Source organism: Sebastes umbrosus, chromosome 21 (genome assembly GCF_015220745.1).
Source record: "Sebastes umbrosus isolate fSebUmb1 chromosome 21, fSebUmb1.pri, whole genome shotgun sequence".
Taxonomy (NCBI): Eukaryota; Metazoa; Chordata; class Actinopteri; order Perciformes; family Sebastidae; genus Sebastes; species Sebastes umbrosus.
This window is the reverse complement of record NC_051289.1, coordinates 26,200,992-26,228,159: the sequence shown is the minus strand read 5'-3', so window position 1 is coordinate 26,228,159 and position 27,168 is coordinate 26,200,992. Positions and strand designations below refer to the sequence as shown.

At 43.3% G+C, this 27,168-nt stretch overlaps 1 protein-coding gene across 6 annotated transcripts; it reads left to right on the top strand.

Annotated features, from left to right (window-relative positions):
• The first annotated feature begins 912 nt into the window (after window positions 1–912).
• On the top strand, window positions 913–26,816 carry ptbp2a (polypyrimidine tract binding protein 2a). Of its 6 annotated transcripts, none has more exons than XM_037756780.1 (14): window positions 913–1,067; window positions 3,118–3,145; window positions 6,291–6,309; window positions 10,772–10,944; window positions 12,817–12,957; window positions 13,336–13,491; window positions 13,593–13,703; window positions 13,834–14,044; window positions 14,304–14,419; window positions 18,215–18,248; window positions 18,856–18,948; window positions 20,053–20,269; window positions 24,428–24,505; window positions 24,683–26,816. In XM_037756780.1, the coding sequence occupies exons 1-14, from the start codon at window positions 1,060–1,062 to the stop codon at window positions 24,810–24,812; spliced, it is 1,515 nt and encodes a 504-aa protein (XP_037612708.1). In that variant the 5' UTR covers window positions 913–1,059; the 3' UTR covers window positions 24,813–26,816. The 6 variants fall into 6 exon arrangements, with proteins under 6 accessions (XP_037612708.1, XP_037612706.1, XP_037612705.1 ...); XM_037756778.1 differs by having other exon boundaries at window positions 6,291–6,351; window positions 13,834–14,032; XM_037756777.1 differs by having other exon boundaries at window positions 6,291–6,351.
• Window positions 26,817–27,168: the final 352 nt, after the last annotated feature.

Below are 27,168 nucleotides of genomic sequence, written 5' to 3'. Positions count from 1 at the left end.
TTGTCAGGAGCCCAGGAGCATGACGTATGTCTGTCAAGATTCATCATTATGCAAAAACTGCCCCGTTTATTTATTTTTTTCTCTCCTCTCCTTTCCCATTGCATGCGGAAGGAGTCCCTAACTGCCCAGCTAAAAACAAACGCTGTCTGAATGGTCCACATGAACAGTCCCTGATTGAATACGGTTCCCCGACATCCTGGAAATGTTTCTCACGTCAATCAGACATTTCCAGGATGTCCTTAATACAGACATAAAGCAATGTCAAGGAGCATAACCTGAGTAGATCATAGCTATCATAGTGAAAACTAATCAGACATATTCTATAGGACCAGACAACAATCTCCATGAGATGAACATTAAATTAATCTTAGTTCTTCTTCTTCATTTGATCATTTCAGCTGAGCTGTTCCTACTGGGACATGTCACAATGTTTGAGAATCAGCCTACATGTTACATGAACTGACCATAAAAGTAACAATTCCATAAAACGAAACCCCAATATTTAATTCAAAGTATATATTATTTAATTTATTCGTTATAGGTTTGTAAAAAAAATGTGAACAGTAGCACCTACAATTTATTGACATAGCCTTTTGTTTGCTTGTTCACCCTTTGAGAGATGAGGTTCATTTCTTTTCTTTTTTTTTAAATCCTCTTATCAAAACCATATAGTCTATGATCCAATCCAATTCTTTTATTTCTGACACTATACAGTAAGCCTATTGTAGGTTAGGTTATATCATGTTGTATTGAAGCATCTGCCATATTTTCTGTCCCTGTTCAAATAAACGGGATCAGTTCCAGAAAGGTGACAGCCTCGTCATTACATGTACGCCTACTGTCAATAGTTCCTCAGTTAACGACTATTGTGTGTGTTCGGTCGCTCTCAACAGCTTCGGCACTTTCCGCCCGTTTCCGCCATCGCATCGTCTCGCAATAGAACGTTGCCTCCATTTTACTCTCGTGTGTGTGTATGTGTGCGTGCGCAGTGTCGCTGTATAAACTGGAGAGACAACAGGACGGAGACAGGACGCACTGAGAGACATATCTACAGAAGACATGGACGGGTAATGTCTCTAACTATACATCTCAGTAGACGTGCACGGAGCTGCTGCAGAGCACCGAGTGTGTATGTGTGTGAGCGCGTGATGTGGAGCAGAAGCCCGAGGAGCAGTCGCGTGCTCGTGTTAACGGGTTTCCATAGCCACGCGCTAAGTGTCTAACGTTAGCATGCTAATCATGCTAACCATGTTAGCCCGCTGCTCATCACGTTAGCTGCGTAGCTTCTTCTGTCTGATAACAACACAGCGCCAACATGTCCTCCTTCACCACACTAGCAGTGTGCAGCAGTGAGCTAACGAAGCGGCTAGTTCTGGTTTAGCACACCGCTCTGCTAACTAATGCTAACTACTGTACCGCTACAGTAACAACGAGCCTTTGTGTTGTTGCTAACTAGCCTAGCTTAGCTTAGCTTCCTGCCCCAGCGGCTCCAGTGACTCTGTTGTGAGGAGATGTTGTGTCCTGGTTTTACATCAATACATGCACAACACTTGAGATCAGATCAGATCAGATGTCCCTTTATTAGTCCCACAGTGGGGACATGTATACTAACTTATACAACAGCAAAGGGGATAGTGCAAAACATAAGAAGCATCAGCTAACACAGTGAAGAAGAGCTAAACAACATCTCCTCACACATCCTGTAACGGTACAGTCACTGGAGCCGCCTGCTGAGCTGAGCTAGTGAGCTAGTTAGCAACAACACAAAGGCTCGGCGGTACTGGATCGTTACATTAGTTATCAGAGCGATGTGTAAATTACATCAATACGTGCACAACACTTGTGTTATGTAGCAGAGCTGCACGGTGGTCAATGGGAGCGTTGCTATGACTCCTATATCCTGTTGTTGTAGGCCTGACGGGACTGTGTCTGCTAGAAGGAGTACATATATATATATATATATATAGAGAGAGGGTGTGCCAGTGCATCGTCCTTTAGGTGTAGACCAGGGTGTGTCAGTCACAGACTGGGGGTGGACCGTGCATGAAGCGTGACCTCAACCTTACTGGAAGATGTGAAGAATTATAAATGGGAAAAGGGTGGTTGAAACAGCATGCAGCCACATAATGCTGTCTGTCTGTCTGTCTGTGTCTGTCCATCTGTCCATCATCGTCTCATTTACAGATAGCCTACTGGTATTTGAATTTATTGAAAGGAGGCATTCTCTATTCAGACTGGACTGGACTAGGTATTCAATCTATGAACAGTATACAACTACACTGCTCTGGTTCACAGTGGGAGTAATAGTGTTGTTGGGCTTGTAGGTGGACTGGCATTCGTTCATAACAATTCTAGGACTTACTGTAACAAACATAAACCGATCAGCCATAACATTCAGACCACTGACAGGTGAAGTGAATAACATTGATTATCTGGTTACCATGGCACCTGGCAGTGGGGGGGGGGATGTATTAGACAGCAAGTGAACATTTTGAACTTTGTGTTGGAAGCAGAAAAAATGGGCCAGCGTAAGGATGTGAGCGACTTTGACGAGGGCCAGATAATGCAGGCTAGACGACTGGGTCAGAGCATCTCCTGAACTGCAGCTCTTGTGGGATGTTCCCAGTCTGCAGTGGTCAGGACCTACCAGAAGTGGTCCAAGGAAGGAGAACCGGTGAACTGGAGACAGGGTCAGACCCGAGGCTCATTGATGCACGTGGGGAGCGAAGGCTGGCCCGTGTTGTCTGATCCAATAGAAGAGCTACTGGAGCTCAAACTGCTGAACAAGTTAATGCTGGTTCTGATAGAAAGGTGTCAGAACACACAGTGAGGAGCAGTTTGTTGCGTATGGGGCTGCGTAGCCGCAGACCGGTCAAGGTGCCCACGCTGTCTTAATATTATGTCTGATCTGTATATGTATGTTTAAACGTTGTCATACTACTTTGCAGTTGGTTAAATATGTGATGCTTCAGAGCAGACGATTGTAACCCAACAATGTAGGCTTGGTAATAGACACCGTAACGCATTTCTTCAAAGTAAGAGTGATGCTGGTGTATCTTGACAGTATCTTCTGTTTTTCCCTTCATTTTGACCACATGAAAATTGTTTCTCTTTCAGCATCGGTGATGTTGCAGTTGGAGTGAAGGTGAGTTTTCTGCTTTGGCTTTTGCTTCACTACACAATTCACACGAGCGTGCCTTGGACACTGTAGGTGTTGTTTTAATTTTTTTGCTACATTATGAAACAACATGCACATTGAGATTAGAGAAATAGATATTGGCAAATCATAATTTCTGCAATAACCCTTAAATGCATTGGTGTTTTTTTCAAACATTACTACTGTGAGAATTGTCCCTGGAGGGCAATTTGTTCCACAGCATGGCGCATTAAAATACTTGAAAGAACATAGACATACAGTACAGTAAGGGGAAGGAGAAGCGTCCTTAATACAAAGTGTGCTAGAAGTCCAACAACATTAGTCACTGGTGTCTGACTCACATTTCCACAGGGTGGAAGGTCAGTCCACCTTAAGTGAGCCTGGGCTGAAGTTGTGGCTAACTTCGGGGTTAACCCCCTTCACGAAAATTAGCAGGTGGCAAGCAAGACATGGGAACTTGGCAAATAGGTTGTACACACACTGCACTGCTTCGTTCACAGCTATAACGTTACTGCTAACTTCATACTCACCGTCATCCGCTCTCTCTCTCTGTCTGTCTTTGTCTCGATCGCACACTCGCTAACGTCGCGCACACAACCTTTGCACACGCAAGTTATACCTTAAAGGAGTTAGCTACTTATATAACACATTTTAGTTTAAATAACATCTTAAAATTACATTTTAAAGCAGGTGAGGACGTGCTGAGTGAGTGACGAGAGAACGACTGCAATTTTGCATCATCTGTCTTTGTTCCAGGCTGACATCAAACTTAATGTATAGTCCAATCAATAGCATAGTATTTAATTTCTGTGGGCCAATCGGAACTTTGATCTCGTCTGCGACGTGACGTCCGCTTGGAAACAAACCTCTACCCTCGACCTTGGTGAATGTCTCTAGCTTTTGCGGCACTTTATTTGCTCAGGCTAGCGCGAAAGAGTGATTGCCATGGCATGCGTGAGTTTGCTGAGTCCAGTTTGATCACCTGCAGCCTGAGCAAATGTAGTGTCTGTAAGGTAACAGCACAGTAGCCACTGCCTTACAGGACAACGCAACGTAAATAATGTTACGGACTGTTAAAAGCTTCTTCCTCATATGTAGTGTTAGCTTAACTAACTAGGATTAGCTAACTTAATGTCGTTTCTCAACTCAGTTACCAGTGGTGGAAAGTATTGTACTTTTAACTCGACTACATTTATCTTTAGTTACCAGTTGTGAAATAACACTTGTCTGTGCATCAGGTGATGTGTGTTGCAGACCTAGAAGTCTGTCTGCTGTCTGTGTTGTATATAATAAGGATCTTACCTTATGGTTTACACAATGTGGAACACCATGTCACTAATTCATAGTATTCCATCACATCATCATCACAGATATAAGGCAAACAACAGTTGAAATTAAAGGTTATTATCATTAAATTAAAACCATGACCAATGAGCTGCCGTGGTATAGGACATATATGACACGTCATGGGAATACTATGAATTAAGTTAAACTGAATCGGATCAAACTGAGCCGAATCGGATCGTATTGAAGTGTGTCGAATCGTTACGTGGTTAACGGTGGTTTTTGTATCGTATCGCGATCATGTATCAAGATGTGTATTGAATCGTCTTGAGAGGGAAAGATGCACACCCCTAATGTATATATAAATTAAAATTAGATCCACATTTACCAGCTGAAACATTAAAGTAAAGAACACATTAATGCATGAATAATTCTGATCCAATAATATATTATACTGAAATGGGCCATTCTGCATAATAATAAGTACTTAACTATTTAAGTATGTTTTGATGGTAATACCTTTGAACTTTCACTTAAGTGCCAGTTTATCCTGTGGCCCATCTTGCCCGTCGTTAGATATTGTGATTGAAACACTCAAAATGCAATACATCCTATTTGTTTATCAAAGCAAGATGTTTTCTCATTGTGTCTCAAAAGGCTTCATTTGCGTATTAAAATCAGTCAAATTATCTTCCAGTTCCCCCTACCTAGTTTTAGTTCAATATCATGCCGTCTCTGTCTCTACTCTAGAGTTTGCAGGTCTGATCATGACTAATGATATCAGCAAATATTCACATTTGAGACATTGGTACCGGCGTAGCTGTATTTTAATGCTTTTGTAACACAACAAACATCTATTAAATAAACATAAAGAGACATGCCACAAAGTTGTTAGATTCCGTTATTCAACATTGTACCTTCATGTCAACGCCAGAACAATCCCATTTCTTTCAAATATTTCTTTTGAACTTCCATAGCATTAGAATGGCTTTAATGAAATGGGTAGGGCTCGTGTCCCCGCTGATCACCAAACCTGTTTCCTTGTGTAAGTGCATTGTTGTTCTGGCCACCTAACCTGATTTGTTGAGTGCCTGCTGCATTTCAGTCTTCACAAAACAAAGTTAAAGTCCTCTTTCGAAGGGAAACGGAACAGTCATAAAATTCCAATTCCTCCGATATGGTGGGTCGTTGTCATCCTGTTTATTTCATCAATATTTCAGTGTCAAAGGCAAAACAGAGAGGGTTGCCAGCTGTTGGGTAGAGAAATCATTTCTTGGATTCTTGCAGCTCGTGCACTGTGTGCTCACATTTTGGCCCAAGTCAGACAACGTTATTACCCTTTAAATTTATTTGTGTCATGCCGCTGTAGCAGGGCCTGCAACATCTAGTTTATCGTAACCATAAAGAATGTTAGTGACAAAAGAACAATTGGTTCAAATTCAGTCAGACAGAAACAAGGAGGGGTGTGTGAAGCTATTATAAAGTTGTGTGTGTAATGGGTCCCCAGCCAGGTTCCTCTTCATCCCATCAGTCAGGTTTAAGAGCACAGGGCGCCCGTCAGCTCCAGCAAGCCTTCTGGGACCTAGTAGAGCTCAGGATGAAATGACACATCTTGACATCTTAAATTCAGCAAGATTAAACCCACACCAGAAGAGGAGGAGCAGACCACTCTTCTTCTGTTTTATGTCCCTTTCCACCTACTCCTCTTCTCTCCTTTTGTTCCTTTAAACTGTCTTCAGAGACCTCTGCTTTATTGTTGTCTTTGAGGGCCTGTCTGGAAAATGGAAATAGTTTCCCCCATTATTTCACAACTGTGCCTGACTGTCTGTCTTTGTCTTTCTTTCCGCAGAGAGGATCAGACGAGCTGAGTATGTACAACAGTCCCAACTCTGGCATGAGCAGTATCAATGGTGAGTTCGTTCCGACCACCCTTGAATAGGGAGGGGCTTGACGTCATTTGCAAGCAACCATTTGATCGGTAGTAGGGATGCGCCAATACCACTTTTTTTTCAGTACTTACACCGCGCTACTGACTTGCAGATACCGAGTACCAATATGAGTACTTAATAATACCATTACAAAAAAAAAATAATAATAATACCATTACAGTTCTAACAATGTTTTAACAGTTTGTTTTATTTTCATCAGATGTTCCTCACTTTTTGACTATAACAAATGAAGTAAACAACATGATGATGTTGTTGACATTTTATCATTCTTTGTGTTTTCCTGATGCAAACAGAGCATGGTTTGCAGTAGGGATGTTAATAATTAACTGTTTATAATTAACTTTGACTGATTAATGCTATCAAAAAGAAAATAAATAAATAGAAAAACTCACTTAAAGGAGAACAGCCGGTCCACCTTAAAGGGATATTGGGGTGTTTCTCAGTGGGGTTGTATGAGGTATTTATCCATAGTCAGTGTATTACCTACAGTAGATGACGGTCAGCACGCCCCCAGTTTGGAGACAGGAGTACCAGCACAGGAGCAAAGTAATGTACTGCTGTGGACGGGGGCAGCAGCAAAACAAATTATAGACACCTAAAAGAAAGGCTCACCTAAAAAAGCCGATATCCCTTTAAAGGTATAGGCGTCTGCAAACGGCCTTTTTGCCCCACGTGATGGTGTAACCCACAGCCAATAACAGAGCGCAAAGTGTGAGTACAGCCCATTCAGGCCGCTTTGTCACGACCCTCAACATCTGATACTGAGACACAAGTCCCCCTTCAGCTCTGTCAGAGCTCTGTTACCACTGCTGTGTGCAGTGATCGCTAGATCGGTGTGTGTCAGTAGTTTGACCGTGAGCAGCACTGAACCACAGCAGACTGAAGGCTGCCCTTCGGCTACATTCATTCAAAATCCAGCAACGCAGCACCCTCCCGCGGAGTTGTGGTCGTGTTTATTTGTGTTTTAGAACGTAACTGCCATGAAACAATCAGAAAATTACATTTTATTAATCTGAATCGCTGCTTTTTTTTTCTCACTAACGCCGCTCCCTCTCTTCATTCACTCTATAGCTCGCTCAACCATCTCTGCTCTCGCTCTCCCTCGCTCGCTCGCTTGTTGAGCCGACAAGGAGGGGCCAACTTTGAATTCTGTGTGTTTACAAACCGCAGCCGACGACTGTAAGATATTATACCTTTAAGTGTACATTATATTTAGAATATTTTCAGACGGGGAACTGAACTGAAAGTGAAACTTAGCTATGCTCTGTTCAAAGCCAGCAGACTCCGTTGAGAACCTTGGGCTTGGTTCCCCATTTGAAAATGTTCTAAACATAGCCTACACTTAAACAAATATTTTAGTTGAGCCTTTCTTGTAGGTAAAAAAAAATATGTTTTGCTTCTGCCCCCGTCCAAAGCAGTACATTGCTTTGCTCCCATTCCGGTGCTTCTCCAAACTGGGGGCGTGCTGACCGCCATCTACTGTAGAGTAATACACTGACTATGGATAAGTACCTCATACAACCTCACTTCAAAACACCCAAACTATCCCTTTAAGGGTCAGCCCACCTTAGGTGAGCCTGAGCCGGTGTTGTTGCTAATTTCAGGGCTAACCCCCTTCACTTTAATCAGCAGGCGGCTGGCATGCAAGACACATCTTAAAATATCTCTCCAAACTGCTGGCATTGCTCCTCCTCTGCCTACCTGCTGTAACGGATAGTTTTATGATTACAAATATGAGTACACGAGCACAGTATGGGACCAATACCCGATACTGGTATCTGTATCGGTGTATTCCTAATCGATAGTGACAGACGGCATTAAAAGGAATGAAAGGATGGGTAGGTTGTGTGAAAAGTGAAACAGGCTGCGTTGAACCGTTTTCCCATGAGAGCCATTTAGTGTCTGAATAACATCACGCTCCTCAGTGGGTGGGCACCCACACACCACAGCATGTGACTAGAACAGACATGGTGTATACCACTGCATTTTAATGCCTCCTCACTGTTTAGATGTTATCGGAAGAAAATCACAGAATTAAGGATGAGTGAAAGAGCTGGTTACGTCTCCAACAAAGAGAAGACGGACAAAGTTAGGCTATTAAACACTCTGCCAACAAAATAATGGCATACACACGGGTCTTTAATCAAAGTCCCAGTCTGCCATTGCTACACAACGCCCCCACTTCCAAGCTAAAGTCACCCCAGGGACCTGTCTAATAAAGTGAGATAAAGATTCTCAGACTGCCTTTATTTTGGAGGCTTGACGATATCAACCATTGTTGATCTTGAACAAGCAGTCTTACTGATGTGGATGGACGGTCCTTTAAATGCAGGAGTTCCTATGATAGCTTAAAAAAAAAAAGAAGGATCTGTCACAGATAGCCTCTAACATTTAACACAAGTAGGTCAGGTGTTGTGCTACAGAACATCATTATTAATCATCTTGGGGTAGTTTGACTGACAAAGACTACTGTGCGCACACCGTGAATCTTTTATCTAGATTATTAATTTGCTGTCATTATTTCTGTTTTCAAGAAAACCAAGCTTCAGAGTTAGATATTTGAGCAGTACAACATGTAACACTGGTTGCATGGATTTAGATTTATTTGTGCCAGAGGGATATGTGTTAACACAGCCAGTACACCGAAACATACAAATAAACACATAGCAACATACAGATATACACATAGTATGAATACATGGCTGTGCTATGCATTCTCACTTTGATGTGTAACGAGACAAAGTTGATCAGTTTCACGTCAGTGTGCAAGCTCAGACACATTGCTTTGGGTTGATGCCATGCACATAACACATTTTAGTTTAAAAAAACGTCTTAAAAATACATAAATCCCTGATGCTTAGACCTGGTGAGGAAGTATTGTTCATGAATGAATCGGTTAGTGTGTGGTGTGTAGGCTTGTGGGTAGTCTGTGTTGCCGCTGTTACACGGTGGTCGGGCACACACCGATTACATTACGTACTCACCGCCCCCACCGTCATTTAGCTTTTTTTTACAGAAATAAAACCCATTTAGTTCATTTTGACGTATCAGCGACATGTTATCAATAGTCGGACGGCGGACGCTGCAATCTGACAGTGAATGCATCCGGAGTCATATTTCACAAATGCGGGACGAGAGGGTTGACAGACCGAGAGATGGTGGAGGATTTGGTGTCGAAGCAAAAAGCAAACGCGCCTATTTGGCAATATTTCAGATTTAAACCCAGTGTTTTAAGAGAACCATAACGATAGTGAGGCAATCGCCACGAGGAGGACGGAGCGGTCACAACCGGTGTGCACGGCACCAGGTAGACCGGCCCCACAGCAAAAGCTCTACCGGAGAGGCCAGACACCACCACCCGACGGTAAAGATTAAAGTTATCGCGGTACACAATTGATGTCCGGTGTAATCGGTGTTGTAACAAGTTTGTTAACCGATGGGAAAATTTCCTCACAGTTACATCCCTAGAGGTGTGCTGTTTTGGCCAAATCGTCGCTCTCCACACACTATAGGAACAAAACTGCTAAATGTAACAGAACATGTCATTATATGTGGGGTCTTTCACATTTTCTCTCAAATCTTATCAGATGTGGAAAATGTGGGAGAACCAACAAGAGTCCCGAATCTCAAAAACTGCAAATCTCACAAAATCTCTCTTTAGTTTAAACAAACATGGCGGACGACGGGCAGGAAGAATCAACGATGTTTTTGCACCACTTTGTACTGAACATTCACGAAGGATGGATGGATGGATGAAGTCATGGAGACACGTTAAATACACACTTGTGTTGGTCCTCCACTTCTGAGTCAATCTTACTTCTACTTTATGCTTTAGGTTTTGCATTAGCTCATGCATTAGCTGCGGTGGTTGTCCTTCCGTCTTCAGGCAGCTTGGTTTCCTGCTGGCTATCGTTCTTTCCCACTTAACTGTGTCATTGTCTGTCCTCAGGGTTCCTCACAAACAACAGGATACCCCATCATAAATATTGAACATGTTTTATATTTACCATTTGAAATCGGTGCGTCCAAGATGGACTTCCGAGCCGATCGGGGGATGTAAAATAACACTCTTAACATACCTCACACCACAGGAACATCTGGAAAGATAAACATTAGAACCATCAAAAAATTGGGGCTTTGCAGATGATTGTCAAGAGGACTTGAGTGCTGAGAGAAAGTATTCAGAGACAGACTGACACATTGCTAGTTTTGATGTAGCCTCGTCGTTTAAAGTCGGAGAGATTTAGAGATGGACCGAAAAGACATTGTTGCTTTTGTCAGTGACAAAAATCCAGAATATCGCCAGCCTTATCCTTTAGATTAGGGTGGTTATCATTGCATTGGTTAGCACAGTTAATCAGTGTCTATGCTAAACTTTTAGACGGGGCTTCCAACGGCAGTGACAGTAAAAAGCTGAAGGTGGAGGAGGCCCCTCCATCTCGTGTGCTCCACATCAGGAAACTGCCCAACGAGGCCTCGGAGACCGAAGTCATCGCCCTCGGCTTGCCTTTTGGAAAAGTCACCAACATCCTCACACTGAAGGGAAAGAACCAGGTGAGTGGAGGAAACGGATGGACATGGTGTGTTTGTGAGAACCACATGACCGTTGTTAGGCTTCAGTCTTAGATGGGGTTTTTTTGGTAGTCAAATCTTATTTCATTTTCTGTGTTGATCTGTGAAGGACCGAATGCCCACTAACCTCTTACATCTCACATGAGTCCTACTTGGACTCATTCGGTCCTGCTATCTTGGACTGCATCTGAAACATGCCCACAGCTCCATACAAAAGCTGACCAACAGCCTACTTGGGATTCGTCCCCTAGATTCCTGTCAAATACAGCAGCTTTGTTCTCCCCACAGTACCAGTCTGATAACTCACTGTATCTGTTTCCACCACAGCGGTGAATTACAACTCAGTCTGGTGTACACTTTGCAGTAGTGACCTCCGGGAATTACACCACACCACATTCCGTTCTCAAATTTATCAGTTGCTTTTCCAAATATTTATCACTTTTTGAAATCCACCTGAACCTCTCTTCACGTCGGAATAAATAAAATCCACCGAACAGCACTTATTTAAAAAGAAAATATAGCACTTTTAAAGCTGGTTCGCCGGTTACTTCCTGTTACTTCCTGTTATTTCCGTCTTCCAAAACAGCGGTGAAGAACACCAGGAGAAAATGCTAGGAGTTGAGTTTTCATTAAAACTAAATTATGACTGGTGTGTTAACTGCACGCCAGATGAATCCCAGCACACAAGGCCAAATTGCCTCCTAAGTTATGGATGAGGACGAGCAATGTCCAATGTGTATTTAAGGGCGTTTTCACAAGCCATAGTCCGTTTGGCTAGTCCGAATCAGAGTGAAATTGATACTTTTGGATCATTTTCTTTATAGTCTGGATTGGTTTCACAGTGCGCAAATTAAAGCGGACCAAATACAAACCAATATTTGCTGAGAGGCGAGTACGAAGGAGAAAATGTATCTTTTTAGTCTCGAGAACTGCCACTTTTTATACAATCCATTCATCCATCATCTGCAACCGCTTAGCCGATCCCAGCTGACATTGGGGGAAGGTGGTGTACACCCTGGATAGGTCGCCAGCCTATCACAGGGCTGACACATAAAGACAGACAGCCATTCACACCTAGAGTCAACAATTAATCTGCTTGTCTTTGGACTGTGGGAGGAAGCCTGAGTACCCAGAGGAAACCAACGCTAACACGGGGAGAACATGCAAACTCCACACAGAAAGGCCTCAAGCCGGATTCGAACCTGCGACTCTCTTGCTTTGAGGCGCCAGTGCTAACCACTGCACCGCCGCACTGATCTACTGTGATCACAAATCCCTTCTCCTCCAGTTATTTTGTATATTTTGTATGTTTTTAAACTGAGGCTGGCGCTGTGGTCACTCCACATAAAACACACCGGGGGTACATCACTACATCACTTCCAACTTCACAGAGAACAATGAGGGCAAAACAACATCACCGATCTGTTAACGGAATATTTTCTAATGAAAACACAGAATCCGTCAGCACGTTAGCATATCGTTCACTACAGAGCCTGTTTGTAACCGGTAGGCTACTGCCAACGTTATCTTCACTTCAATTTTTAGATAACAGACACTGCTGCAGAATGACTATAGAGGAAACACTGGAGTGGATATTTGCTGTTATTTTTGGCATTAAAAAATATGTATCTTTTGGCCTGGCGGTGGCTCCTGTTGGCCGAGCAGCCCGCCTGTGCACTTATAGGGGAAACACTGGTCCGGATATCTAAAATGACTTTGCATAATTCAGTGAAAATGGGTAGAAAGTTTGTCCAAATTTCGTGGAACCTGAGTAGAAAGGATCAGATCATTCCTTCTTGGTAACAGCGGTGGGGAATTTATTTGAGATTTGTTCTGTCTTTTCTCTTCTTCCAGGCGTTCTTGGAGATGGGGACAGAAGAGGCAGCCATCACCATGGTTAACTACTACACCACTGTAACTCCTCATATCCGCAACGTCCCCGTCTTTATTCAGTACTCCAATCACAAAGAACTTAAAACTGATGCTGGCAATCAGGTTAGTAGAGCCAGAATAACGGACCACGGTGTTCAGAGTGAATTTTGTTAAGAGTCAGGTTGTCCTTTTAAGCAAACACCAGTTAGCACGCTTCCAATACATGGCTACTACTCTGTTGCCTCGTTAGTATTTGGTTGAGAACTTTCTGTTTGGCTGTCTTAGTACTTGAGATCTAATACTTTTAAAGATAATGATGTTCTCTATGTCTAATAATCAACAACCACAGAGGCTACCTTGTTTAGTATTTGGCAAGTCCGGACACATATGTCAGAGTTCGTTCTGTTTTCTTTGCATTAATAATTAATAAAATGAGTCACCATCTTGTTTGTTGAGCCCCATTGTTAAAGATAGTGACCGGCAGCTTGTGATTTTCCGTAGCGGACTCAGGCGGTGCTTCAGGCAGTGTCTGCAGTCCAGTCCGGCGGGTCACCAAGCTCTGATGTACAGGAGGCTCTCGCTGCAGCCTCCAGTCCCGTGCTGCGGATCATCATCGACAACATGTTCTACCCCGTGACGCTGGATGTACTGCAGCAGGTAGGCGACCGTTGTTGTGACCCCACACAGTAACAGATCCACTGCTTGTTCTTGAAGGTTAACATTTGTGTTTGTCCTGTATTATTTTGTTTTGTTTGCAGATTTTTTCCAAGTTCGGCACAGTCATGAAGATAATCACATTCACCAAGAACAATCAGTTCCAGGCCCTCCTGCAGTTCAGCGATCCTGTCAATGCACAGCAGGCCAAACTGGTAAGAGGTTGTTTTCCTGCAGCTCCCACTAGTCATGCTCTGTATCATTATTATCAATCACCTACTGTCCTGTTTGTCAGTGCTTTGCAATAACATATATGATACCTTTTTTTTTGTTTTCTCCTGCCAGGCCCTGGACGGCCAGAACATCTACAACTCATGTTGCACACTGCGTATAGACTTCTCCAAGCTGGTCAACCTAAATGTCAAGTACAACAACGATAAGAGTCGCGACTACACGCGACCGGAGCTGCCTGCTGGTGACGGCCAGCCCAGCCTCGACCCCACGGTGGCCGCCGCCTTCAGCAAAGACTCCAACTCCCTCCTCGGTAAGATCCCAGGTAGATCACACTTTTATTTTTCTTCCTTTTATCTTGTTGCTTTTGCTTGTACCAATTGGCTGTATTTAGACTCATGATCACATTTTGATCAGATTCTGGACAAGTTAGAATCATTTTTAAATGCTGTGTTTTTAAAACCAGTAGAATATCAGTCATTTTGGCTGGTTTTAAAGTTGCATCGTTGCTCAGTGTTGTAATGCCATGGTTTAGTGGAAGTGCTGCTCTCCATTCCATCATTGTCTTGTCTACTTCCTGTCAGGAGCCCTGAATCCTCTGAGCGCGGCGGCGGCTGCTGCTGCTGCTGCAGGGAGGGTGGCCCTAGCTGGACAGGCGGGCTCCAGTGGGGTCCTGCTGGTCAGCAACCTCAACGAGGAGGTCAGTAACACACCTATAAAGCAGTCAGACGGACCCCCCCACCCATCACCTTCATCCATCTGTTGTTTTCTTTTTGCTGGTTATTGCCAGTAGTCCTCCTCATGCTACTATTTTTATTGTCTTGTGTCTGTCTGATACAGAAGGTCCATGGTGGGATGTTTTGTACATATTTGACCTGAGAACTCAACTTGAATGGCGTTAACTAAACCACCTACTTAACACTTCTGTGATCCTGGACAATTCTGTTCTTATGCAGTTATTAGAAATGATATCAAAGCAGAAATTAGAAAGCAGAGAGTAACAACTCTTCTGTGAGAATTCTAGGGTGGTTTTGTGCACCCACAGATTTGTTTGAGCTTTTTATTCTACAAAATGTTTTTCTGTAGTCAGGCTGATAATATCTGAGGCAGGAAACTAGTCCTTATACTCCATAGCTCCAGGAAATCCTCCCATGTTTTGTCATGTTTTAGGTTGAGATGTGAGGTGCGATTTAACTTCTGGTGTCTGTTCTGATGGTCACCTGTCGACAGAGGTGTTACCGATTACACCGGGCATTTTACAAGAAACAATGACGCTAAATATATGCAGAGCACTTTGATCTTTAACGTTGGATGGCTGCGTCGGCGTGGGAAGTGGGGGTGCTGAGGGTGCTGTAGCACCCCCTGTTTTTTTCTGTAGGCCTATCGTTAAACTGCAATGGAAATTAAAAATATATATTATTAAAATATGTTCATGCCGTCTCGTATGAACCTCCGCGGAGTGAATGTCCATCGGTAGATCTTCCCTCATCTGCTGTATTATTCTAAACTATAGTAACCTGGTTATGGGTCATCCATACACTGCCTCACTCCCTCGTCCTCTCCTCAGGTCATTCTGTTAGAATGTCACACATTGATAAAGCCATGTTCAGTGTTCTGAATCTGAAAGGCTGTGATATGTGTAAATACTAGGGGTGGGAAAAACAATTGATTCACCTATGAATCGCAATTCTTTTTTCTTTTTTTCTTTTTCTTTTTTACAATTTTGAAAGAGATTTTTTTAATGCCAGAATGGATATATTTGCTTCATCTGAGTCTATGCGGAGGTAGAAGGAAGTTAACGCTTTTATTGTTGTAGTCTGAGTAACGTGACGTCATATCCGTTCCGTATCCGTCAACCAAAACAAACCGCAGCGAGCCGAAACGAAAAAGTACACGAAAACAGCGGAGTGACCGCGTAGATCCGATCTGCACCCTCACATGTTAAATCCAGCGTGATAAACACTACACATCCAGTAAAGGATGGAAACACTTTGGGTTTCACACATTGACAGGAAAAGCAGAGCTAGACAGAGCAGAGCTAAAGCTGCACGCTGACTCCTTCTGGTCATCTCCGTGGTCAAATGGGCCGACGCTACAACTGTAGAGCACCCATATACTGACATTATGTTAAATGCATTCAAACGGAGCTGACGGGAGACCTAGCTAGATGGACTTGGCGAAGTTAGAGGAAGTATACATGTGTGACTACGTCCAGTTTTCAAAATAAGGTGTTAACAAAGGGAACTGTATATACAAAATACATCTATGGAAATAAGATTGATTGGATTATATTCAGCAGAAGTATAAAACATTACATGTCCCTTATAAATCAAAAAGAAAATACCACTAATCTGTGAGGGAAATGTCTTTATTCTTTATTCTTTTTGGGTTGCTGGAAAAAAATGTAATAAATAATTCCTGACAATGATCCTGATATATTTGACTTTAGGACATCTCTGCATAGATTTAAGTCAAACCCCCCCCCCCCACACACACACTCCCCATTGCCCAAGGCTGCTCAGCACCTAGGCCCTCTAAAAACCCAGGGGAAACCTGAAAATCACTGTAAAATGTCAATTCAATTTTAAAGCAAAAACATGAATGTCATGCAGCGTTTGTATGAAGTCATCATATAGACTGACTTTCTCTCAGCACCCTGACCGATTGACTGACTGACTTCCAGCGTCCCTGGATGGCTGTGCGTCTGGCCTTTCCGGTGGATCTTTAGCTGCGGCGCGTGCACACCAGCTGCGACCGCTCCGTCCTTCGCACGGCTACATACCTAAAGTTTACAGATTGCCTCGTTAACGTTATGGCTCCCTGTTAGCGTTGGGTTTAAATCCAAAATATTGCCATCCTCAGCGTATGCGGTTGTGTCTATTTATACGCTATAATGAATGATTTATTTCTATAAAAAAAGAGAAAAACGGCGGTGGGCAAGAAATGTAATCGATGTATGCCCGAACACCACGGCAAGCTCAATGGTCACTAACCACTGAACTGTCCCAGGGGACAACTGACATCACACCTTGAGAATCCAAACCTCTTTAGAAGAGATGGACCGGACCTCCTGTTATTCCACTTAGTTATGATATGAAGTAAAAACAATGTCTAACCTTTTTCTTTGCTTTTCTTTACATACCCAGAGCCTTGCTGTTATTGTTTTTTTTTTTTACTTTTCTTTTTTTTTTTTTACTTTTGGTCAAGACTCATTATGTCCCTGTAAGAGAGAGGGGGTTTGCTGTTCCCTCCCCTCCCCTCTTCCCTCCTCCGATGTTCTGCCCTTCCCTCCTCTTGTCCAAACTGTATCTAACTCGGCTAACTGTCTCTCTTCTGTTTTTCTCTCTAAGCTCTCCTCACCTCTCCTCAGCTCATATGAAAACTCATATGAAAATCATTCTGTGGTCTCCTTAACCCTGTGTCTCAGTTCTGGGAACAAATACCTGCCTCTCTGAAATGCTTGCTCGCTGTCTTCTCTTCCCTCCTCCTGACTTAAAGAGCATCTAATTTGTCTCACCTAATGTCTCTGTCTCTTTCCTCATCTGGCTGAGTGAATGTGTCATACCTAAGCCTCCGACAGTATCTCAACCATCCAAACTAAAACACACCACGATGTTAAGATACTGTGCTTTAATCTTTCTTTTAGCCTCTCAGACTTGTGTGAACGCCACGTTCAGGTGGCCTTCACATCAACTCTCGCATGCCCAAACTGTACTGCTCAACAACATTTGAACCGCATGGGTCTCTTTTAACTAATTTTCCCCCCTCAGCTTCTCACACTCTCGTAGTACCATCCTCCCTCGCTGAAAGATTGTACATCTTCAGATTTTCCGACCTGCTGCATGTTGTTTTGATCCCATGGTTCTGACTTTATATTGCTGATTTTATTATGATTTTGACATGAATGTACCTTTACCCCATGCCTGTCCAGGGTGAAAGACATTTTGGCTCAAGTGATTTGCTGTATTTTGACTAAAGAAAACATTGATCCAAGCCATTATCTCTGACCAAACTACCTGCATTATTCCAGTGTACTGACCTATATTTTATTTTTGTCCCTCCCCCCTCCTCACTTTTTTTTTTTTTTTTATTCTCCCCCCCCCAATTTGCATTTGCCTCCCTATTCATCTACCCCTCTCTCTCTCTCCCCCCCACCCCTCATCCTGCCTCCCCCCTCCACTCCATGTGCTGGTTGGGGGACTTTTAATCCTCACATCACCCCTTCTTCCTCCTCCTCCTCCTCCTCCTCCTCCTCCACCTCCTCCCACATTAACCAACCCCCCCCCCCTCCATGACTTCTCTTTTGCCGCCTGCTCCCCTCCTCCATGACCCACCACCTCCATCACTCTCCGGGGGGAAAAACAAAAACCACCATTCCTCCTACCTACCTACCTCCGTTCTGGATCGATCTGTCCATCTCTACCTCCGCTCCGCTCCGACTCTTCTACCTCTCTACCTGTCTCACGCTGCTTGTTGCTCTTCTCTCCCTCTAAAGATGGTTACGCCCCAAAGTCTGTTTACCCTCTTCGGTATGTTATCGTTAGCTCTCTCTATCTCTCTATCTCTCTATCTCTCTCTCTCTCTCTCTCTGTCTCTCTCTCTCTCTTGCTCTCTCTCTTTCTCTCTCTCTCTTCTGCCTTCTCTTTTTATTCTATTTCCATTCTATCTTTGAGACATTTGTCATTATTATTATTATTATTAATAATACAAGCTTCTGTTTGTGCACAGTTGCATATTAGGTAATGTGTAATACATTTGGCCCCCTGTTTATTGGTTTGGGTTAATGTTGATTACTTTGCCCTAGTGGTCACTCTGTAGTAATCTGTTAATGCACGGTTAAGTCCTTATTTTTGCATGCTGTTTTTTTTATTTCTAGCCATCTGACCCAGCTTTGATAACTTATCTGTTTAGAGGGTGTCTCTTTTCTCTTTTACCTGTTCTCTCTCTACACACCTCTCACTCTCAAAGTCTGCTGTAAAGTTCTTGTGTGTACTCTTTGCTAGTCTCTCTTCTGTTTTTTCTTGTCTTTTTAAATATCCTTGTCTCCCGTGCTGGCTTTCAGTTTTTTTCTTTAACTGTCTGCTTTCTCTCCAACCTCACCTCCTCTCCTCCTGCCTGCCTGTGGCTCTAATGCAGGAGTGTACGGCGATGTCCAGAGGGTGAAGATCCTTTACAATAAGAAGGACAGCGCTCTCATTCAGATGTCCGACGCCAACCAGGCCCAGCTAGGTGAGCGGCGTTCGCTCATTCACGTCTAACTGTCTGTGATTGCTAGTGGAAGTGTTGTACTGTAAAACTGCACACCTGTTGAGTGCTACAAATGAAGTTCACTATATCTTTATTAATATATATATAGACGATAGTTGTTTGCTGCTATATTAGAGGGATGGTTGGGGTGTTTTGAGGTGGGGTTGTATGAGATACTTCTCCATAGTCAGTGTATTACCTATACCTTTAAGTGCTATATAATCAACATGTACGGAACTTGAAAGCATGTAATGCTATATCGTTTATTGATCGATGGACTCACCACACTGTCTATTTAACAGCAGAATACGCCATCCACTTGCTACGTTGTGAAATATCAAATCAATAGAGTGACACGTCCGTCTCTAGCAACCCATCTTTAGGTGATATATATATATATACACTCACCGGCCACTTTATTAGGTACACCTTGCTAGTACCAGGTGGTCTTCTGCTGCTGAAGCCCATCTGCTTCAAGGTTGGACGTGTTGTGCGTTCAGAGATGGTATTCTGCATACCTTGGTTGTAACGAGTGGTTATTTGAGTTTCTGTTGCCTTTCTATCATCTCCAACCACTCTGCCCATTCTCCTCTGACATCAACAAGGCATTTTCGTCCACACAACTGCCGCTCACTGGATATGTTCTCTTGTTGGGACCATTCTCTGTAAACCCTAGAGATGGTTGTGCGTGAAAATCCCAGTAGATCAGCAGTTACATCAGCAAATACTCAGACCAGCCCGTCTGGCACCAACAACCATGCCACGTTCAGTCACTTAAAACCCCTTTGTTCCCCATTTTAATGCTCGGTTTGAACTTCAGCAAGTCGTCTTCACCACGTCTAGAAGCCTAAATGCATTGAGTTGCTGCCATGTGATTGGCTGATTAGCTATTTGTGTTAACAAGCAATTGAACAGGTGTGCCTAATAAAGTGGCCAGTGAGTGGATATATATATATATATATTTCAACCGTTTGTAATTTACATTCTGTTCTTATTATTGGGTTCAGTCAGTAGATCCAGTGAATACCACATGACAGGCTGCAGCATCCTCACCACTGACCTTCCTTTCTTTTGCCACGACCAAAGCAATGAGCCACTTGAATGGCCAAAAGATGTACGGGAAGATCATCCGGGTGACGCTGTCCAAGCACCAGACCGTGGCGCTGCCTCGTGACGGCCTGGACGACCAGGGCCTGACCAAGGACTACGCCAACTCCCCGCTTCATCGCTTCAAGAAACCGGGCTCCAAGAATTTCCAGAACATCTTCCCGCCATCTGCCACCCTCCACCTCTCCAACGTCCCGTAAGTAGCGGTGCGGTCAGCTCCGGATCGATCGGCTCTGAAACGTATAGCCGTACGGCGCTAGCAACAAGTGCTGAGGTTAGCACAACCAGAGGAGTCAGTCACACACTATGGTATTCACAAATGAAACGCTGGAGCTGGAAGACCCCGCCCCCCATCGGGGGGTTAGCATCTTTGTCACCGTTTTCACCCCCGATGAGCTTGCATGTCTGTTATAAGATGCATCTTGATGCGGACGTGAACGATTCTGTATCGATGCAGTGACGGAACATTATCGTGAGTTTGGTTTCAATTCAGCTCAGTGTGAGTCTTTACTGGGTTTTGCTATCATTTACTGTCACGCTTGTTTCTCTCCTCTGATCGCTGCGTGTCAGCGAGGGCGCAGCTTTGCATGCACACTCCGTGTGCGCGGAGCTGAGAGACAGCAGCTCGGCGGCCCGCTAGCTTGTTGCTCTCGCTACCATAATTAGTTGCTGTTTTTAACAATCTTGGGCTGAAAATACGTGCATGTTGGCTGAACTTCAACCGATAACCGATAAAATACACTAATTTATAAATGCGCTACTTTGGCTCTGATCGGCCTCCTCTCTATGTCAGCCCGCTGTCAGTACTCTCCACTGCAGTCTGGCTCAATGTCCCGCCCACAGCACTATCTGAGTGGTTACACACCATGAGCACTAGCCAATCAACACAGAGGGTTACCGTGTCTCAGACGTGCAGACAGAAACACACAGACAGACGGAGCTGTGTCCTCTTGGTAAGACGGAACATATTGTTGTGTAAGTTGCAATAAACATCTCAATGCTTTATGCTGAAGTTGCAAAAACACCACGATCTAATGATCTATTTATATGATGACAAGCATGTCCAGTTTACCGGTTACACCGCTGAAAATGTCCGAAACAAGGCTCGTTGTTGCAGTGATATTCAGTAATGAGATAGTAGCGTTTATTTATGTAGCGTTGGTTACATCTGAGTCATGTTGGTGGCAGTGGAACTGAAATGTATTTTAGCTGCTGATTTGCTAATGTAACATTACTCGCCCGTATGAGTTGGTGTTTTAAATGAACGTTTACATGAACAACGTGAGCTGATGTGGAGCGCCGTAGAGCGTAAATGTGATAGCGAACGTCAATACGTTCATTTGTTGAACCATAACTTAGCCAGCTGACTAACTAAACTATTGATCGGCTGGTCCTCTGTCTCAACCAGGACACTAACTAACGTATCTGAGTCTGTCCTCTCAGTCTCAACCAGGACACTAACTAACGTTACTGAGTCTGTCCTCTCAGTCTCAACCAGGACACTAACTAACGTATCTGAGTCTGTCCTCTCAGTCTCAACCAGGACTAACGTTACTGAGTCTGTCCTCTCAGTCTCAACCAGGACACTAACTAACGTTACTGAGTCTGTCCTCTCAGTCTCAACCAGGACACTAACTAATGTTACTGAGTATGTCCTCTCAGTCTCAACCAGGACACTAACTAACGTTACTGAGTCTGTCCTCTCAGTCTCAACCAGGACACTAACTAACGTTACTGAGTCTGTCCTCTCAGTCTCAACCAGGACACTAACTAACGTATCTGAGTCTGTCCTCTCAGTCTCAACCAGGACACTAACTAACGTTACTGAGTCTGTCCTCTCAGTCTCAACCAGGACACTAACTAACGTATCTGAGTCTGTCCTCTCAGTCTCAACCAGGACTAACGTTACTGAGTCTGTCCTCTCAGTCTCAAACAGGACACTAACTAACGTTACTGAGTCTGTCCTCTCAGTCTCAACCAGGACACTAACTAACGTATCTGAGTCTGTCCTCTCAGTCTCAACCAGGACTAACGTTACTGAGTCTGTCCTCTCAGTCTCAAACAGGACACTAACTAACGTTACTGAGTCTGTCCTCTCAGTCTCAACCAGGACACTAACTAATGTTACTGAGTATGTCCTCTCAGTCTCAACCAGGACTAACGTTACTGAGTCTGTCCTCTCAGTCTCAACCAGGACACTAACTAACGTTACTGAGTCTGTCCTCTCAGTCTCAACCAGGACACTAACTAACGTATCTGAGTCTGTCCTCTCAGTCTCAACCAGGACTAACGTTACTGAGTCTGTCCTCTCAGTCTCAACCAGGACACTAACTAACGTTACTGAGTCTGTCCTCTCAGTCTCAACCAGGACACTAACTAACGTATCTGAGTCTGTCCTCTCAGTCTCAACCAGGACACTAACTAACGTATCTGAGTCTGTCCTCTCAGTCTCAACCAGGACACTAACTAACATTACTGAGTCTGTCCTCTCAGTCTCAACCAGGACTAATGTTACTGAGTCTGTCCTCTCAGTCTCAACCAGGACTAACCTTACTGAGTCTGTCCTCTCAGTCTCAACCTGGACTAACGCTACTAACTAACGTTACTGAGTCTGTCCTCTCAGTCTCCACCAGGACTAACGTTACTGGGTATGTCCTCTCAGTCTCAACCAGGACTAACATTATTAACTAACGTTACTGAGTCTGTCCTCTCAGTCTCAACCAGGACTAACGTTACTGAGTCTGTCCTCTCAGTCTTAACCAGGACTAACGTTACTGAGTCTGTCCTCTCAGTCTCAACCAGGACTAACGTTACTGAGTCTGTCCTCTCAGTCTCAACCAGGACTAACGTTACTGAGTCTGTCCTCTCAGTCTCAACCAGGACTAACGTTACTGAGTCTGTCCTCTCAGTCTCAACCAGGACTAACGTTACTGAGTCTGTCCTCTCAGTCTCAACCAGGACTAACGTTACTGAGTCTGTCCTGAAGCAGCTCTGACTCTGGTTCTGGTAGAGACGTGCTGGATATTGTTGTTAGCGACTTTAGATGTAATTCATTTAACTTTTATTTAAATCTAAAGGAATCATAGAGGACATGTCCTCATTTTCAGTGATGTCCAGAGTACAATTCAAACTGAATAAATACACACACACAAATAATTAACAAGAAAACAAACAGACAAAACCAGAACACAGTTAAAATCACTTACATTAAAGAATAGCATAGTAGGTCATCATGGTTTTAAACTGACCTGGATCAGTTGTGTTATAATATCAGTAATATGTAATGTGTTATATGATACAGGCTTTATAAATAAATAAATAGAAAGCAGTAGCGGTCACATGTTGCTGTTAGAGAGGCCCAGTGTCATGGAATGTAATGGAGCTGTATATAAGGCCTGTGTTAATCCATACAGACACTGCATAGAGTTGAATAGTCACTTGTATTGCTATTGGACATATCCAGTTCTAGTACCCGTCTCACTGGAGAACAGGCTGAGCCACTCTGCTATCTGCACCACAGTCTGCTGAATTGAGACTCAAATTTAAGTTTTGCTAGTTTTATTTATTTTTACACTTTATAAAACTTCAGAGAGATATTGTTTATTTATTTATTAAAGTTTTCAGTTCACTTTATAAGAAGCTGGGAACTCCCTGCACTTTTTTGTTTTAAGATAATGTTGAAAAGTTCTCTTTTAATTAAACATATGCTTTAATGCATTTCAATGAAGTTTTGTGTTATTCCCATTTTTGACACCAAGATTTAAATTTTTACTGCAAATGCATATCGGTTCAAAATATTGGTTACTGGTATCCTTGATTACTAATAATCGGTATCTGAATAATAATCGGCCCTGAAAAAAACACATCGGTCGATCCCTAATCAACATAGTGAATGTTGACGCAGTCAGCAACGCAGAGCTAAAGCATGACATCTGAGGAGAGAGAGGGAGGCAGTGTACGGAAGACCACAACCAGGTTACTGTAGTTCTAATAATGCAGGACAGTAGGATGCAGGAGACGAGGGAGGATCTACCAATGTGCATTCACCCCACGGAGGTTCATGTGAGACAAGATAAATATATATTAATCTACATATATTTAATGTATGACATACAAAAGGCCTACAGAAAAAAAACAGGGGGTGCTGCAGCACCTACAGTCAACAGCCCCCCCACTCCTCACGTCCATGGATCAGAGCATTTATTCTAAAATGAAACCACAGCATTTCTTATCAGAAACATTGTCAACCCACAGAGCTGCCGTTCATTAGAACTCCTTCATTGTAAAGGATGAGTTCCTGTGAACAGTGTGACATGATGTTCCCGACTGTAATCTGTGACCTTTATCTCAACAGACAAGATGTGACAGAGGACGACCTGCGGCTGCTATTCTCCAACGCTGGAGGCACTGTGAAAGCATTCAAGTTTTTCCAGTACGTAGACCTATCCCACTGTGTGATGAGTCCCATGGAGCCACTGAATGGGACCTGACAACACGTTACTGTTGAACATCCCTCTTGCAACAACGACTGATTCCTGCTGTAGTTTAGCATTCTGTTTGTGTTGTTTGCTGTGATACTCACCGCCGTGTCATGTTTTTGTTTTTAAAGGGATCGTAAAATGGCTCTGATCCAGATGTCCACAGTGGAGGAGGCCATCCAGGCCTTGATTGACCTTCACAACTACAACATGGGAGGCAACCAGCACCTGAGAGTCTCCTTCTCTAAGTCCACCATCTAAAGAACTGTGACCTGCAGTAGCAGGGTTCACTGTCTGGGAGCTGGCGGTCAGAAACCATACAGACTGTGTCTGGACACTGGGGTGGGGATGGGGGTGATGGTGGTGGTGGGGGGGCACATTGAGGGAATCAGTTCTGTTGTCGGGGTTTTGTTGATCCTGTCATTCCTTGAGAGAGACTGACATTTTTGACTTGCATCCTTTTTTTAAAAGAGAACAATGGAGTATGTTGCAGATACTGGATCCTCCCAGCTATTCTTAACTGTACCTCTGTATTTTTATGTCAAGCAAAATATTGACATGATTGATTGTCCCCTCTGTATGATAGTTTGATGTAGATCAGTGTTTAATTCTTTATTTAGTTGAAAAGATACAGTACTTATGTGCCTTACTTGACAATATCAACTGTTTCTACAGCTGGACATGTTCATTAATTACCCTCCTATGCTTTTGAGGCACATTGGTATTAGATATTTTTGGGGGGGTTTAGTCAGAATACATGCTGTTTTATCATCCTCTAGACATTATTACAGTTTTTGAAGCTCTGCCATTAACCAGGCGTAGCTTTTTGTTTTGTTTTTAAATACACAACATTTTCCCTGTTTTTCGTTTAGCAACAGGAGAGGATATTCCTGAGTTTTACAGCATCCTGTGACAGGCAGCTTCACTCGAATTCCATTCAGTGTTGCCAGATCAGATTGACAGTTTCAAACCCGCCCCATATCAATAAAAAAAACAAAAACAGCCCAAATCATAACCCATGTTAAACCATGTACATGTGTAATAGAAAAATGCATCATAAACATACACAACATACGAGATAAAACGTGGATAAATAGGATCGCACAACTCACAGAGAGTGCAGTCAGACAACAAAATACACAATGTCAATGATGATGACGTCAAGGTAAGTAGGTCCTCCGTTATCCCCAACGACCATTCAATTCAATTTATTTTTATACAGTGTCAAATCAGAACAGAAGTTATCTCGAGACGCTTTTCATGTAGACTGTACTGTATAATTTATAGACCCAACAAGAGATCCCCCATGAGCTTGCACTCAACAAAACCAGGTAGAAACCTTGTGCAGAACTCTGGGTGGGCGGCCATCTCGACCAGTCAATCGGCCGATTGAATACAACTCATGTCAATAATATGAGTGAGTGGACACAACAAAGTTTACTGAATTTAGTGTTTTTCAGTGTGTGTAGTGTTTGTAATATTGTTTTCGCAATATTTTCAAAACCCGCCAAATGTTGTCGGAATCAGCCCAAATGTCATCTACCAGCCCGACTTTATCAAAAAGTGGCCCAATTGGGCGGAAACCAGCCCAATCTGGCAACACTGATTTCATTATTCCACCAGTACGTCCACTGTAAGATTGTTCTCCCCCAGTATGAATTTGCATCACATCACATATCACAGCGTGGCTAAGTATTTCTTTATCCGTGTTTTGAAGCCTTTTCCATAGCAGTGAGGTGTAATTGTCAGTGACAATGGTTTTTCTAAGCATGTATAGTTCCGATAGGATCTCCCATCAGACGGTGTTGCATGCTGTGGAAGCGGTTAGAAGATGAGTCCACTGTGATTTCATTGTCATGTGACAGTCTACTCGAGAGGGCTACTCAGTTGGACCAAAGTTTCTGTGCCTTTAGTGTTCCTTTTAATTCATTTGAACAGAAAGCATTTGATGCCCCCGAATTTTAAGTGGTGAGTTAATTCCCTTTTTTTAAAACGACCCAACGGGACCTGTTGGCTTGAGGTTATTATTGCTCCGAAATAATAGTTCTGTGTATTTTTCTTTCTTCCGAGTCGGATTTTATACAGCTCAACATGTAAGGATTTGGTATAGTTCTGAAGAGGCACAATTAAAGGCTGAATTATTTTCTAACAAGGGGAGGTGCGCCTTGGTTTCCTGCTTTTTGAGTTTTCCCTCTCATGGTCTCTCTCGTGTATTCTGCATTACGTCTGTAGCATGCTTTAATAAAACTATTCTGTAGCTCTGCATTCACCTCCTCTGTCTCTCTCCTCTGTTCTGTCTGCTCTGCTCACTTCTGAAACTCTTCAGTCCCAGGGTGGGAAAGAAGCCAAGATTCATTTTGGATCCACTTGAAAACGCGCTCTAATAAGCCAGATTGAGCCCTATGATCGCACTAATTCACAGGACAAGTACATTTTGTTGATGCGTTTCCCACCCTGCCAACTGACACAATCTATTCCTTTTGATGTCTTGCTCTTCTCTCTTCTGGTAGTTGCCTATTTTCTAATCAGTCTCTGAGGGCCTCCACTCTCCTAACACTCTGTCTGATCTATCTACTCGGGCTCACACCTTTTATCAATTACACAAATGGACTCATTT